The sequence below is a fragment of the Quercus suber genome, unplaced genomic scaffold (genome assembly GCF_002906115.3).
Source record: "Quercus suber isolate HL8 unplaced genomic scaffold, Cork oak 2.0 scaffold_5, whole genome shotgun sequence".
In the NCBI taxonomy this organism is placed as follows: domain Eukaryota; kingdom Viridiplantae; phylum Streptophyta; class Magnoliopsida; order Fagales; family Fagaceae; genus Quercus; species Quercus suber.
The window spans coordinates 550710-567931 of record NW_027069471.1 but is presented as its reverse complement, the minus strand read 5'-3'; the positions used below and the strand labels follow the sequence as shown (position 1 = coordinate 567931).

General features: G+C 37.8%; 1 protein-coding gene across 1 annotated transcript; it reads left to right on the top strand.

Moving 5' to 3' along the window:
* Positions 1–3786: 3786 nt before the first annotated feature.
* On the top strand, positions 3787–6304 carry LOC111995954 (thaumatin-like protein 1). The gene is made up of 3 exons (XM_024027896.2): positions 3787–4206; positions 4331–5000; positions 5604–6304. Exons 1-3 carry the CDS (start codon positions 4146–4148, stop codon positions 5914–5916), a joined length of 1044 nt encoding a protein of 347 aa, XP_023883664.1. The 5' UTR covers positions 3787–4145; the 3' UTR covers positions 5917–6304.
* The last annotated feature ends 10918 nt before the right edge of the window (positions 6305–17222 follow it).

Here is a 17222-nt window from a genome sequence, read left to right as displayed (position 1 = left end):
TGAAAGATAGAGTAAGAGAGTGTTATAGAGAGAGGGAAAAGGATGGGTCAGATTATGAAGAGGAAGAAGAAAGGAAGGTCATCAAAGGCAAATCTAGTATGCTGAGTAATGGAGTCGATGGCAACAGCCTAGCACGAAGCTTGATAGAGTCTCCAACTCCAGAATTTTAGGTAAGGTTAGGACAAACTAATGGTGTGAAGGAGAGAAGAATCAATGAAGACAGAGTGGTTAGGGTTTTGTTTTACTCGAGCTAAGTGTCTAGAGTTTGGTTAGTTTGGTTAATCCTAGATACATGTCAGCTTAATAATGTGTCACGTAATCTAAATTGGAGGAATTCTTCCAAACTGGATTGTTGGTAAACTTTGTTTTATGCTATTACTCTACCTAGCCCTTGATATTGGTTGATAATTTTTAAAGCATCCCCTGGACTTTTTAGAAATACATTAGCTCCTTTGTTTTTTTTTTTTTTTTTTTAAACTAATCTGCTTGCACAATTGTCCCACACTCCACTATACTTTGACCTTTCGCCTACTTTTAACCATTGAACACTTAAAAGTTTGTTTTAGTATAGATCTTTTTCACTAATTAAGTTTCAAAGAATTTTTTCCCTATTTTTAATACGACTATTTGATCAAAGCAAACAGCAGTACTGTTTTTGTCATCTAATTCTAAAGAACAATTATATATAATGGATTTTTTTTTTTGGTAGAATTTATATATAATGGTTGTTTCTCCCCAAGTGCAACATATAGTCTGTGTTGTAACTTTTTTTTTCTTTGAAAAGAAGTGTTGTAACTTCGTACTGTGTAATTTAAATGTGTATCATATGTTAGGCACCATGATGTAAAATTTTGAATAACACCTTTCACTTTTGGCGCCCATCAAGTAAATTGATCTGGTAGACATCCACCTATAACTCCAAGCATATATATATAAGCAAAAAGGAGTTAATTTTAAGAAAAGAAAGAAAAAAAAAATATATATATATATATATATAGTACCATGCAGTATTTATTTTGTCACATTTCATAACATATGCTTATATTATATGCTTTGATAAATTAAATTATCTTTGACAAATTAGTTAGTGAGTGAGTGAGTTTTCGGTTTATAAGTCTCACTAGTACTTACAAAGGTTAGATCGTTTTGTAAGTATTAGTGTTGTAAGTCTTGTCTTCTCACTCCCTCCTTTCTTATCCCTTGTATCTTCTGTCTATATTATCTTAAAAAAAAAAAAAAGGAAAAAGATGGTGGCTTTATACGTCTAGGCTAACCATGAGATAATAGTAGTACAATAAAAAATAAATTAACTGCTCATTACTTCTAAAATTTATATAGTGAAACTTACAAGTTACCACTATCTTCTCATCAGTTTAAATAAAAATGGAAATAAATTCATTGCACACTCACTATTCACTATTGTCTACTTTGTACACACTTTCTTTTGAAATTGTAATTTTAAAACTTGATTTCAATTAAAATTAAAATTGTAATGAGTACACATGTTTAATTGAAATTGTATTTTTAAGACTCAATTTTAATTTATGTGTCAGTGTTTATACGCTGAGTTTGTAATAAATCAATAAAAATACATCTGATTATAAAATTATTTAAATATTATAAGTAAAAATTATCATCTATACTATTATATCTTTCTATATTCTCTCTCTCTCTCTCTCTCTCTCTCTCTCTCTCTCTCTCTCTCTCTCTCTCTCTCTCTCTCTTTTGCCCTGGTTCCATTATTTTCAATGGTATAAAGTACAACATCGATGGAGCAAGCAAAGGAAGGAAAGATTGAGTGGTGTTGGTTTTGTTGGCGTTTGTGATAATGGTCCGGTTTGTTGAGTTATATGATGATGTTTGATGTGCCGATGGTGGAAGAGGAGGTAGGGTTAGGGTGAACTAGTGAAGCGAGAGAGGGGGGCTGATAGAGAGAGAAAAAGGGGGGGGGGGCGTTGAGGTTTTGTTTTGTTTGGTTTAAATGTGCTAATTATGGTTAAGTGAGTTAGGCTAACCTAGGACACATGTCAAATTAATATTGTGCCACCTAACCTAGTTTGGAGCAATTCATCCAAATTGGTTGTCATAGGTAAACTTTGTCTAATAAAATATTATTGTTCCCCTCTAATGAGGTCCATGTTAGACAATAAAAGTGTTTTGGATCTTCAACTTAGATGAAGAAACACATATGAGCCTCTTTTTACTATTTAGATCTTCAAATATTGGTATTTTGACACATAAAGAACTACTATAATCACTTCTAACTAATCATGGTTTCTAAGGCTACATTTGGTTGGAGGTGAAATAGGAAGGATAGAAAATAAATGAAAAAAAGAAGAAAAAAAAAAAGAAGTATTTTTAGGTTATTTGGTAAGGAGAGAAAAGTAGAAAGTTTTTGTTGGGGCTTAGACATTTTCTCTCTTGGTCCACAAAAAATTGATTTTTCCATTTTGAAGAGAAAACAAGCGTGAAAGCGATACAATTGGTATTACTAAATTACCCCATTAATACCTCTCACATTGCTAGGTTATGTCTCTCACGTTTTCACCTTTTTTTGTTTGTTCTTTTCCTTTTCATGTAATGTGTTTTTGCTTTTTTGATTCTTTTCCCCTCCAACGTGCTTTTTGTTTTTTCCCGTCAACGTTTTTAGGCTTTTTTTTTTTTTAATTTTTTAATTTTTAATTTTTAATTTAAAAATCAACTGTGTTTTTTTTTCTTTGGTTTTTTTTTTAAAAAAAAAATTAATTAATAGTTTTTACTTTTAATTCAAAAAATATATATGTAATATATTAGAAAAGTAAATTATTATTATTTAATGATTAAAAAATATTATTTCTTATATTATATAATCGGGATATAAGAGTAAATTTATACAAACTATATATTCCATCTTCTTACTTTTCCATCCTCCCAAACAAACATAATTAGAAAAACAAAATATTTTTTACCCTCTTACTTTTCTGTTCCTCAGTTTTCCATCTCTCTAACCAAAAGAATCCTAAAAACTACTCTAGTTATTTTAATATCTCTAATGGTATTTGGGCACTAGGGTTCGAAACCCTTCCAACCCCTCCCTTTTAGTTAGCCACTATTAATTGGCCCATTTTTACCCTTTTCCATCATTATAAAAATGCAAAATTTTTATACCATTTAGATGGTGTTCTTTTTAAATATTAAATTATCCTAAAACTTATGATGTACATGCCATTAGTATAATTTCACTACTCTTTATGGTTGATTTTCGTTCTTAATATTTAGGGTTTGAACGATCATTTTCTTCAGTTTTATTAGAAGATATTGATACTTGTTAAATAGTTCAATTCTTTTAAAATTAGGAAACATTTGTCACAGAACTAATCATCCTATAAATAAATATCATAGAATAAAACACATGTTAAGTATAATAATGGAGTAATGCTAAGACTATATAAAATGATACAATTTTTGCCACAATTTAACATATGAGTGATATAAGAGTATCTTTACATAGACCCACCATCACAATTTAAAATTGTGCCATTTTATGTAGTCCTAAGATTATTGGTAACAAAGTGTTTTCTCAAAAAAATAAATACAAAGTAAAATAAAGTTAAAACTGATGCAAAGGAGTTGGACTGAAGTGGTAATTGCAATTTATTACCCTTAAAAAAAAAAACTTCACGCCGTGAAACAAACAGAGAGGACTTTGAGGAGTGCAACGGTACCAAACAATTCATAAAAAAAATTAAAAAATACAAAGAATGAGTGTAAATGGCCATAATTAAAACTCTGACTATATAACTGATGGAATTACATTACACACACCGAGAGAGCAAGAGAGAGAGATTGAATTATATTATTTGGTTTGATTTATATTAGATTGCTCTCCAGCTTGCTTCCCTGACCAAGTGAGTGACTACACTGGCTCTCTGATCGGCTGTCTCCCCACTCCCCAGGAATTAACTGTCGTTTTTTGCTCATTGATTTGAACCCCAGAAACTATTGCTGTCAGTTCTCAGTACCCAGTACTCACTCATTCACTCCAAACCAAGCCGTAGAACCCTGGCATTGCTCCTTGCTCCTCTCGCTCCGCACTATCAACCTCCAAAACCACACAATACCTCATTTTCTAGTCCCTAGGAGAAAAAAGATTAACACAATCACTCATGGCTACTTTATCTTTCTTCTCCTTCAGCTTCACTCTTCTTCTACTTCTCACTACTAGAGGTAACCAAAAAAGAAAATAAACTTGGTTTTTCTTGACGGGTTTTCCATTTTCTCATCTGGGTCTATCTCACATTTTCATTTTCTTACACTGACAAAGTTGTGACCATGTGTTTTCATGTACCAGGTGTTTCAGGTGCTACGTTCACATTTGTAAACAGGTGTGAGAACACTGTATGGCCAGGTATTCTTGCAAATGCAGGCAGTCCTAGACTCGACAGCACAGGATTCGAGCTCCCAAAAGACACCTCACGTTCATTCCAAGCTCCAACTGGATGGTCCGGACGTTTCTGGGCCCGAACCGGGTGTAGCTTCGACGGATCCGGATCCGGGTCGTGTCTCACAGGCGACTGTGGCTCCGGCCAAGTAGAATGCAACGGGTTCGGAGCTGCCCCACCCGCTACACTAGCAGAGTTCACACTCGGGTCGGGCGGGCAAGACTTTTACGATGTTAGTTTAGTTGATGGGTACAATCTTCCAATGATTGTTGAAGGGAGTGGCGGGTCGGGTCTATGCACTCCGACGGGTTGCGTTTCGGATCTGAACCAACAGTGCCCACCCGAGTTGAGGGTCGGTGAAGGTGACGCGTGTAAGAGCGCGTGTGAAGCGTTTGGGACACCGGAGTATTGTTGCAGCGGCGCGTACGGCTCACCCGCCACATGTAAACCGTCCATCTATTCGGAGATGTTTAAGGCTGCTTGTCCTAAATCCTATAGCTATGCGTACGATGATGCCACGAGTACCTTCACTTGTACTGGTGCTGATTATACGGTGACGTTTTGTCCTTCCTCTCCAAGGTAATGAAAATCAGTTTTTAAATTTTTTTTTGGGTCAGTTAACTTTTATTTTCAGTTATGTCGAGATTTTCATTAATTCAACTCGTAAATTTCTTGTCGTTGAATAAGAAATCACGGTCCAAACCTATAAAAACCAATTGTAAGGGCTGATGTCATAAAAATCTATATTATCTATTAAACTAGTAAATCTCTCGTCGTAGAATAAGTTAATTCAACTTGTAAAACTCTAATCGCAACCTATAAAAGCTAATTATTGTGACTTAAGGGCTGACACTGTAAAATTCTATCATATCTATTAAAAAAGAAATGATATGATGGATTAGTTGAGTATGTTGGTGGGTGGGATAGTGGCAATGCCATAATGCCAAAGATGACCCTTTTAATGCTTTGATTTTATTCTGTTTTGTTCTTTATTGTGTGTTCAGATCTTCTGGAATAGATTCTAAAAAAAAAAAAGATCTTCTGGAATATTTTTTTTATGTATGGTTAACAGGGTCTTTTATTGAGGTGGTTGGAGTATTTATAAAATTATAAATCGGTATGGTTGCTCACTGTTTCAGCAAATGTGAGTATTTATTGTTTCTCTTAATTTCTGTTGTGTAGTCAGAAATCTTCAAGTTATTCAACACCAATGACATCAACAGCGTCACAAGGGTCCGGGACACAATCCGGGTCGGGGTATTCGGTTGCCGGTTCAGGATCCGGGACAGGGTCAGAATCCGGGTTAGGTTATTCGGTTACTGGGTCTGGGTCTGGATCAGGATCCGGGTCAGGATCTGGAGAAGCAGAGTTAGCAGATGGGTCATGGTTAGCTGGTTTAGCTATGGGAGATTCACCAAGAACAGTCTCTCCCAACACTCTACTATTAGCTTTGGCTACTTTGTCTATTACTCTCTCAGTTCTTTTTTACTTGTAGCCCATCACTTTAACCTCTAGCCATGGCTTTTGATAGTGTGAGTGCTTGTCAGAATTGCAGGTTGAGTGGTGTTTTTTTGCCTTTTGCTAGAAAAGCTGACAGATTCCTCAAGATTGTAAACCATCCACCATGTCAAGGTTCCCTAAAATATTCAATGTTTATATGCACTAAAAAAGTGGTTCTCTAATTAATTATGGAATATTTTAGGTGCTATTTTTTTTTCCTTAGTACTTTTTTAATGGTTCTGCCGTTTGTGGAGTAAAAAAGCAACAAATCAAAACTAGGAACAAGTTTATGATTTGGGCTGGCATTTTCGGATCTGATTTTTGTGTTACGGTTTTGGATTTTGTTGTAAAGAGAGAAATAAAGGAAAGGTTGTCTTTGAAAAGAGTGTATAATGTGAATATGTGTGCAACATGTTGGCTTGTGTCTCATGGTCAAGGATTCCTTTGCGGGTTTTGCAAGTCTTTGCTTTGCTCTTTTGTCTATTGAAGAATGAATTTTCTTGAGGACTAATGGGTTATCAATTATCATCTTAATTGGTGGGATGAGCAATGATGTGTTCGTAGCTATAGGTTGAGTATTAAAGGTGATGACTTTAATAATTTGTTCTTGTTTGGGAGATAAGGACAGAGAATAAAGTCAAGTGGGATAATTTGTTTGTTGACTTTGTCGTAACTAGTTGGCTTCTAATCGATGATTCAATTAAAGAATTGAGGATTTTTTTGCTGGCAAAATTATAAGCCAACAAATTGATGTTAAACATGGAGGGCCTAACTCCAAATCAACATTATAAAACAATTATTAGAAAACCCTCTAGATGATATGATGAGGTGATTACGATGTAAGACAAGATACATCAAATTGGGTATGATTTTTAGCTCATGCAAGCTGCACTATTGGGCTTTTGTGCAAGTTTTTAAGTTCTTACTTAAAAAAAAAACTATTTAATTTAATTTTTTTAAAATTCTTACTTTCTTTTAACTATAATTATTTTTATTCAGCTTTTTTTTTTTAAGCAAAATAAACAATCAAGTTTATCCAAATGCTCTCTTCTCCTTCCCCTTGGTCGTATAGGTTTTTTTTCATTTCTCTTTTTCTTTTATTTTTGTAAAATACATGGATATTCTTGAGCAACTTCCATAGGGTTTTGGGGCAAATTGAAACCACAATATATATATATATATATATAAATTTTTGTGGTTAAATTACAATTACAATGTTTGTTATGCAGACAATTCCCCCTTTCGATTTTAGGGTGTTATAGAAGTAGAAGAAGAAGAAGAAGAAAAAAAAAATGAAAAGAAGAAGAAGAAGAAGAGAGAAAGAAAAAGTTCCTAAAGAGCTTTTAAAAAATTTCTTAAATCCACAATCAAAGCATGGGGAAATATAGGTTAGTTTTTTTTTTTTTCTTTTTTTTTTTTTTTGATAAGGAAAATATAGGTTAGTTATTAATTGACATAGATCATAGATTGGTCAGTTTGTTTGTAGGAATAAGCCACTTTAATCCAAAATTTAGCATAAATCATAGGTTAAATTGATAGACTTTGAATGCACAATCCGTCACTCATATTGCAACCATTGATTCAGGGAATAATAGGTTTCATGTTGCAAATGATTTTTGGGAGAATCCCATTGTTTTGTGGGTCCTTTCTGCTAGCCATCTGGATTATACCCTAAAATCAAGCCGAATAGAAAATCCCATTAAGTTTGCTCAATAATTGTGCACTAGACAGCATATGGGACAAGGTGGAGTTCACGAGAGAGCCAGTTGCAATATGTATGGTATAATACACATGTGAACGGTCTCGAAAGGTCTTCAATTTTAAGGGCATAAATTGTGAGATACAAGCTGCATCTTGATTCTTGAAGGGCCAAGTAGCTGATATGCTCCGTTTACAGTGTAATGTTGATTGGAACACCTTGAAAGGGCACCTTTCAACTTGTCCAGCCCAAAAAAAAAAAAAAAAAAAAAAAAACCTCGCATACAAAACCTTAATTTTGAAAGAGCTATAGAAGACTAGAATAGTAGGAGTCTTTTGGCTGAATATTGCTGAATTTGGAGTTTATTTGCGTTATGAGCATTGTTCCAAGTTATTTAGGAAATTGAGGAAAGAGAGTGAATTTCGGCAATGGTGTTGCCGAAATTCTAACAAAAGTATGAGAGAGAAAGTATGCCATTGAATTTTTTCCTTCCATTTTCAGCAATGACATTGCCACAATTGGACAAATTTTTTTTCCACCTATTTCTTCAATGTTGTTGCCACAAACCAATTGCAACAATTTTTTTTTTCCTCTCTTATTTCGGCAATGCCATTGTCGCAAATCCATTCCACATTTTTTTTTTATGAGAAATGATATGTACACACAATTTTTACAACATTTTTACAACAAATTCTAAGTGGGAGGTTGTTACTAGTTGTTATTGTTGGATTACAAAAATAATCTCAGTGTTAAATTCAAATTTGAACTAAAAATAACTAGTCACCTGTGATTTGTTGTGAAAATGTTGTAAAAATATTATGGACGTAGCACATTATTATTATTTTTTTTTTAATTCCTCCCCAGATTTTGGCAACCACTAATTTTTTTTTACCTCCCATTTTCGGCAATGACATTGCCACAATTGCCACAATTTTTTTTTCCTATTTCGGCAATTCCATTGCCACAATTGGTTTCCCTTTGGGCATCCACACACTTTGAGCACTTCACACCCACTCGGTCTGTTCGGGCAGCAGGAATTTCGGTACTGCCATTGCCGAAATTCAAAATTTTCTCTCTCCCACTTTTTCTCTCTCTCATACTTTCGTTAGAATTTCAGCAATACTGTTGCCGAAATTCACTCGCTTTCCTCAATTTCCTAAATAACTTGGAACTATATCCATATCACAAATAAACCCAAGATTCAGCAATATTCAGCCAAAAGACTCTAACAGTAGAATACCTCGAATCTTTTCTGAATTAGTATTGGAATGGGGCATTAGAATTCTGAATTTTGCATTGAGGCACGTGGACTGAGTTGCTTGGTTAAGCGTATCATGTCCTTCAACATTGTTGGAATAGCCAATGACCTTTAGGTCTACTGGCACCTACTCCTTAATAACATTGGAGGAGAGAAGTATTATTGGAGTTTTTTACATTTTATAGTCCCAGTATCAAAAATTATTGAAGACTTTTCATTGGATCAGTATTTGGATGTACTAGAAATTATCTTCTGACAATTACTGCTCATCTCGACACTATTCACATCTATAAGTATTTGTCCAGAGATTTCGTCACTGCGCGGACATTGTTCATGCAGAGATTCTATCAGAAGAATTTGGAATTATTACTGACAAGAACTGTGCGGCACTGTTTATTACTATGTAGAACTGTTTACTTTCACTGTTTATTGTATTATTACGAATGTACTATTCATCTTTTGGTTTTTTTCACTTTTGTATGCCTATATATGGCATTTGTATGAGTCAGTAGAAGCAAGTTATAAGAAGGGGGAAAATGGGATTTTGCCCTTATTTATTTATTTTTTTAAATCTAGCACATTGTTTCTGTTTTGAAACTATTCAGCAAAATGTTCATATTTTTTAAAATTGATTTTAATAAAATCGAGTTCGGTATAAAACTCGATATTTTCAAAATTGAGTTATATGTAAATTTTTAAGTGAAACTCGACATTGCTAATGTCGAGTTTCACTTAAATTTTCAAAAAAAATTAAGTGGCAAAATATGCATAAAACTTGACTTTGTTAAAGTCGAGTTCTACCTGTAACTCGATTTTGTTAAAATCAAGTTTCAAAAAAGGGACACTATGCTTCTTAGTTTCAAAACAGGGACATTGTGCTAGATTATTTTTATTTTTATTTTTATTTTTTATTTATTTTTTAAATAAGGGCAAAAGCCCATTTTCCCCCTATAAGAAGACCTTAAGCAGCTCACAGCCAACTAAATATCTTTCTCTTTTCCTCTCTCAGTCCCTTATCAGTCCCTAAAAATCCATTCCTTGTATAAGAAAAAATAAAACATGTATCAAAAAATTATCCTTGTAATATTTTGAAGCATTTGAATGAATATTAGTGTTTGAAGTATTATTCAAGTAAGTTTTTAAATCTTTTCAAAATAGATTTTTATGAGTGAGTGATATTTTGAGAAGATTTAAAAACTTACTTGAATAATACTTGTAGGGGCCTTTTTTGCGTACTATGCGTTGGGCTGGGCTGCCTCCTGCGGTAGTGGTCCCAAATGTTTCTGAGTAAGGGAGTTGAGACCGGTCCAACTGTAACTTAACTTGGGCCAGCTTGTGCACAAACTATGCCTCGTCTGCCAAGAGTGTGCTTACGTCAGACAGAGCTGTTTCAGATGAGTTATGGCAGGCAGATATAATAATAATAACAAAACAGAGTACTTTGACTATTTAATGGAAAATGACCAAATAATCCCTACTTACAAAACATAATTGCAGTCATAACAATGTCTTTTACAAAGAAAGTAAAGAAGAAAGAAGATAATATGAATTAATCAAGAATAAGCATAAAATCAAATTTAAGTTTGGTTTGCAGAAGCAAAACCAAAGAGGGGAGAATGCCTCCTCTCAATGCAAATAACCTCTCAGGAAAAGATCATGTCGTGAGGATTAATGACTTTGAGGGAACCAGACCTGATCCTCCTCATGTTTTGGAAGAGAGTAGGATTTAAAGGGGGAGAGAGGGAAATCGACCAACCGGTGCATGCCCACCGTATTAACTTTCTTTTGTTTTCTATTTTTCTTTCCCTTGTTTTTCCTTGTTTTCTTTTTTTACTTTGTGATGCCCTTTGTTTTTTCGGTAATTTTTCCATCCCTTCTTCAGGGCACGACAAGGGTCTTCTTATAGGGCCTGCTGTGAACAGATTTTACCACTTTGCCCCTTAACCGCCTTTGTCTGGTCTGGGCGTACTTGCCGACCACCAAAGAGTTCGTTTGTGTACCACTTACCCTTGCAAGACAAAGGCAATTGATAGGCCACAAACTGAATGACCCCTTGTGATTAAACCAATTAATTAATTAGCCAAGTTATTAATTAATCAATTTATCATGCAAACGCGCGGAAGCACAAACAAATCACCAATAAACTAATTAAGCAGTGGAAAATAAATAACACGGTGATTTGTTTACGAATGAGGAAAACCCTTGCGGCGAAAACCCTTGCGGCAAAAACCCCATAGGGTGATTTTCAGGTCACCACTCCCGAAACTTCACTATTATCAAATCAAGCGGTTACAAGTAAAGGAATCCCAAGTACCTTACCAACCTACAGTTGAACCCTTACCCCAATACCCAATTGGACTTGATCTGTAGTGACAGTTCCCACCTTTGATGCACGGCTCCCAAGTACGTGACTAACCAATGCGCGGATCCAGTACGCGACTTCAAACACTAACTTAGAATGAGAGGTTGGCTGCAAAGTTCTTCAGTTCATCCTACACGATGAAGATTAGAAAGATGCTTGGTTACAAAACCCTTTGGTGCAAATACACAGCAATTTCTTTAGAGAAGATGAACTAGGTCAAGAACTTCATCTTTTATCACAATTTTCTTGAACAGAGATTGCTCAATGCTTTTGCAACTTGTGTACAATTTGACAGCCCAAGAAATCAGATCAAAAAATCTGATTTTATAATTCTCGACAGATAGCAGGTGTCAAGGAGCTATCGAGTAGGTGACGAGCTTTAATGAATTTGCACTTCAGCTTGTTTTTCTTGGACAGAATTGATCTTGAAACCTTATTTCTTGAAGTATTAAATACACCTAGAACTACCCAATTACAAGTAGAGTGCGTTTTGTCAAAGAATTAGCCAATTTACATCAATAAGTGACATATGTTCTTGACAAGTGAAAACACATATGTCCTAACAGCAAGTTTGTTTCACTTGTTAGTCTGTCGCGGCACCTTTTCTTGCCACAGTGTAAATGCTTTCTCTCTCTTTCCCTCATGGCATGCACCCAACGGTTCCCCCCCAACCTTGCCTCTTTTGGGTGGTCTGTCATCCCAGTAGGACATACCTCAAAAAAGGGCTTGGGCAGGAGCTACAGAATAGGTCTTTTCTCCTCACCCCACCACCAAACCATACCCTCCTTACCTCTTACCTCTACCCATGACCTCACCACGTCCCATATTGGCTGGGTATAGGCTAGTGGTGTCTGGGCCTTGCGCGTGCTTCCTTTTTCATGTATGTCAAAATTCGCTTGCTGCTCATGCATTTGCGGCAGTCTAGAGCTTTGTTTGCACAGTCTGTCGCGCCTCTTTATTCTTTTATGTGGGCCGTTTTATGATTCACTGTTCCCTTTAGGGGCTGTGCTTCATTTGATACTGGGTTTTACATTTCTCTTAGCTCATTTCTTGATTGCCATCATGTCCTGTCATACTATTCTGTCATTCCTGCTGTAATGACTTGGTCTTGCTGGTCTTCTTTTAGACCTGCCATTTACTCTCTTCCCCAAATGGCTTTGCATGGCCATGGGCTTTCTTACTTAGGGGTTCCTGTGTCCCTCTGGGCATCCTCGGCCTATTTACTTGTTTTGGGCTTCCTTGGCCCTTTTCCTAACTTTGTGTTCCCATGGGCTTTTACTTACTTCATTGGGCTTCCCTGGCCCAATTACTTCATACTCATCCTTGGGGTTTGTGGGCCTGCCAACAATCTCCTACTCTTTTTGCTTACATTACTTTGAGTCTGCTCGGCCCATTCTTACTTTTTCACATCATATGCTGCCCATGGGTTTGTTGTTCTCTCTTTTTGGGCCTTTCGAGCCCACTTGCTTCCTCAAGGCCCATTTGTAGTGACTCTTCGAATTTCCCAAAATGGCAGTTGCTTTAAGACATAACCGCCGCCTCATTAATTTCATTCTTTTCTCAATGGCTGACCAGTCGCCTCCCTTCATGCTTGCATTAATAAATCAGGTATTTAAGGAGAGAGTCCCTTTTCAATGCAGACATAAACTCCTTCTATTCCAAAATATCCTACCTGTTTTCCTTCCCTCACTGTTTTCTTCTTTTCAAACACCCATTCCCATTTTACTCCGATCAAGCCCTCACGCTATGGCATTGGTGAAAACTCAAGCCTCTTCTCGCCATAAAGGGAAATGGGTCATTTCCGATCCTCCCATCGGACAAGAGATAGGAGAAGAGGCCATGCACTCCAATTCGGACCACTCTGATGAGGAAGATGCACGGCGTGACCTAGATAGTGAGTGTGCCCCTCTGATCGATCCTTGGTATAATATCAGTCCTCACTTCCCCAAGATTCCTAGTGACTATGTGCCGCCACTGCCGGGCCGCGTGTGGCTCGTTTTTTGCCAGTGAAACCCCAATTTCTCTTAGGCCCCGGTGTCTTCCTCCATCTTTGATCTAGTCATTCGTCAAGGCGTTGCGCTTCTTGTGCCTATCCATTTCGAATTTAGGTCAGGTACTGTCTCGAGTTGGAAGGAGTGGGTTGATAGTGAGTTATTTGATATGAGCTTCATGGGTTTGCTTCAGCGGGCCGGTATTCTGAAAGCCATTGTCTTATCCCGAAGTCTATCCAATTTTCGAGACCTTTACAACCTTTGCCATTTGGTTCGCCGGTGGTGCGCCACTACCCACACGTTCTTATTTTCCTGCAGTGAACTCACCGTTACTCTTGAGGACGTGGCTAATCAGTTAACTTTGCTAATTCTCGGCGATGTTGATCTTGCCATCATAGAGCTTTCCTTAGAAGAAGCAGCCATAGAAGTGGAGTTGAAGAAAAGGATGGTTGGAAATGCTAAGTTATCTTACTGGGTTAGTTCTTCTTTCAAATTTTCTGTTGTTGCCCGTCGTGTGGCTTTTATTGCTTTTTGGCTTTGCAAGTTTGTCTTTGGGTCCCATCCCCATTATGCCATAAAGCCTTTGTATTTTCGTTTGGCCATAAAAATATCTGCCAGAGTGAGTTTGCTGCTGGCCCCCATATTCTTGGGGCATCTGTATGTTCAACTGGATATCCTGTAGAGTGACGAGAGTCAGGCTGGCTCTTGCCACATAGTCACTTCCTCTGTACATAGCACCATCCTACAGCAATTGTTATTCGAGCGTTGTGCCCCATACTTGGCGAAGTGTAGGCCTGTTCTATTTGCTAAAGAGAAGTACCAATCCTGCCCGCAGGTAATTATTGATTTCTGTGGCAGATTTGAGTCTAATTTTCCTCTGGCTTTCCGTTGGTCTGGTTTGAAGCCTATCGATCATTCCGTTGTTGAGTCCTTTGATGGAGGTATTGGTTTTTCTTAGAGAGCTTACAGATATTTGGGTATTGGTTACACATGCATAGATTCTGCTATGGGTTTGTTTGCTAATACTGTTGGAACTACTACTTCATTAGCCGGTTTTGATGAGACGGGTATCACCTATTTGGCGGCCACCAACGCCGGATGGTTGCCTTATTTGGCCGATGAAGGTGTCAGGTTTGTCCATTATCCTGCCAACCGGGTAAAGAGGCAATTTGGGTTGGATCAGAACATTCCTAATGACCTTTCCTTCTTTGCAGAGTCTCCTACTTTAGTTAGATTTTTCTACGACACACTGCTTTTGATTTTTGGAGATAGCGTTTTAGTGTAGTCACAGTTCCTGGCTCGCTGAGAGAGGACCTTTGCACCCCTGCTATGCATGGGTACTGGCAGGCCGTAATAACCTCGTTTGAACAAGAGTTGGCAGGTAGTTGCGGTTTCTCTCTCGTACCTCCTGAGAGACTTAGCATGGTTGTCTCTCCCAATCCTCGGTTGCTCCTTCCTTCCAAGTTCGTGTTGGCATATGCCAGGAAGCAGAGCCGGTCCACCATCTTTGAATGGGATGAGGAGAAAAAAGGATGGTATTGGCACACAGGTGATTACCTCCTAGGTTGGGAAAAGAAGGTTAAAGTGATAACTATTCTTGCTCCAGCCAAGAAAGGTTCTGCTAAGCTTAAATCTACTAGCAAGCCCAAGTTTGCCACTCCTCAGCCATCCATAGGTGCTACTCTTGCCAGTAGAACACGAGACAGTAAGAGAAAGACAACTCCCCATCCTGCGCCTGCCGTTCAGCTGAAAGTACGTCACTTTAAAAACTTTTTTCTTTGCTTTGTCTTTTAAGTACACATATATATACTCTTTTTTTCTTAACTTTTCGTGAATTCTGACATGCTTGCTGACTTCTTTCTTTGGCTCTGTCTCTTATCCCCCTTTTCCTTTGCAGTCTAAGCATAAGGAGGATACGTCAGCCGCCCGTCCCATTATGCTCGAGGAACCTGAATCGGAGGTACATTTACTCTTTCTCCTTCTCTCTTCTTCTTTTTTTATTTTTTTTTATTTTATATATATATATATATATATATTCACATGTGTTCAGTCTGCTACATGCTTTTGAATACTTCATTCGTCCCAAAAGTTACTTTGATCTTCATACCTCCTTCTTTTTGTCTTTTAGGATGAGCCTGAGCCTCTTTCTATATATCGCCCTACTGTCGAGGAGCTTTCTACCCCCATGGGCACACCAATTGAAGGCCTTTTTGGTGGGGTTGAGTTTCCAACACCTGCCCCTTCTGCAGCTACACGTGGAGTTCCTGCTGAGGCAACTACCTCTCCCATTGGACCGGTACCCATAGGTGAGGGTAGTCATATTGGAAAGGTTAGTGAGTTTACCCCTACTCTTGCCGTGACATCCTCTGTTCAAAGGGGAGCCACCCCTCCTGCTGCTACTCAGATCAAGGCTACTCTTGTTACACCTCTTGTCATTTCCACCGGTGACCCCTTCATTGCTTTTTCTCAGGCTGTGAAGGACGGTTCCTCTCTGGTAGTTACTCCTTCCTCCATTCTTGTTTCTACCACCCGTGGGCCTGATGCTGATTTGTCCTCTGAGGAGTCTGGGGAAATTCTCGAGGATCTTGATGATGAGCCCGTCTTGGGAAGGAGGATTTCTGAATCTGAAGAAGAGGAGAGTGTTCCACCCGAGACAATGGGTATGTGCTTTCTTCCTTCCTTTCTCTTCTTTCTTTGTTAAGTTCACTCTTCTCCTCTTTTTGCTAAGTTCATTCTCCCCCATTTATTTGCATGTCTATCTCTCTGTTTGCAGAGACCTTTGAGGGGCTAGGAATTGCAGCAGACGTAGGGGTGTCTGTAGCAGTAACTCCTGCCGTGCCCACAACACCCATTCCTGCCACATCCTTTGTACTAATTTCTGTCGTATTTACAGCATTTGTTTCTGCAGTTCCTTCTGTGCCTGTCTCTGTATTTCCCACAACCCCCATTGTTGCTAGCTCTGGTAAACTTTCTTTTCCCTATTTTATTCTTTCTTCATTTCTTCCTTGTGGGTCTATCTCCCTTTATTTTATTTTATTTTATTTTTTATCAAGGTTTCTCATTTCAAGCCTTGTGCCCTTTTGACAAGTCCACCTCCTACAGTGCCTTCTCAGTTTGAAGTGGGCAGTAGTTCCACCACCATTCCAGATCTCGTGAGCGAGACTGCAGCCTTTTTTGCACGCTTTGACCAACCTGAAGTCAATGATCTTGGACCTGTGGATTTCTGGGGCTCTGGACCTCCTTATATAGATTTCCGTGGCCTCAGAATCCCTGAGGACTGCACTTCTCACTTGGTGACGGTTTATAGCAACCGTGGGGACTTCATGCAGGGATTCGGACTTGGTTGCTCCGCTAGAAAGCATTCCTTGAGGATGTTGGGGAGTATCCTAAATGATATTGAGCACAATTTTGTTGACACTATCTCCACCGAGAGGATCCTGTAGTGGAAGGCTGCGGTGTAGGAGCTTGTTAGTGTTGGTTTTGCTGTGGAGTTTATCTTGGACCACCTTCGAGAGATTGCCTGGGCCATTTTCATGAGGAGAGTCCAGCCTACTGTTAATGCTATTGACTTATGCCTTGAGATTCTGAGAAAGGAAGTGGCAGACTTGGAGGGCCGTCGCAAGCACCTTCTTTCTAACATAGGTGGGTCTAGTCGTTTTGGAGATCAGCCACTCATTTCTGGACTTCATTGATGATGATGCAGTTTCTTCTTTGTTTTGTTGTTTCCTTCACCTTATTACTCTATTTAGTACATTATATTTCCTATAGTATTTATTTGGGCTAGTTTGCCACAGTTTGGGTTTGTAACTTATGATGCTACACTTTGCTACTGTTTTCGCTTTTACATATGATGATAATACTTTGAGCTTTTCATTGCATCCTCATAGAAGCAAGTTACAATTTTTTTTGTCATGTGACATAGTCACTTGAAAGATGGAAAAGGTAAAAGGAAACATAAGAGTTTTTTAATAGAACAAAAGAAAGGGATAAC

Coding starts and splice junctions, on each gene's coding strand:
- LOC111995954 (XM_024027896.2), top strand. CDS start 4,146: ATGGCTACTTTATCTTTCTTCTCCTTCAGCTTCACTCTTCTTCTACTT. Junction 4,207..4,330: donor TCTACTTCTCACTACTAGAG/GTAACCAAAAAA, acceptor TTCATGTACCAG/GTGTTTCAGGTGCTACGTTC. Junction 5,001..5,603: donor TTTTGTCCTTCCTCTCCAAG/GTAATGAAAATC, acceptor TCTGTTGTGTAG/TCAGAAATCTTCAAGTTATT.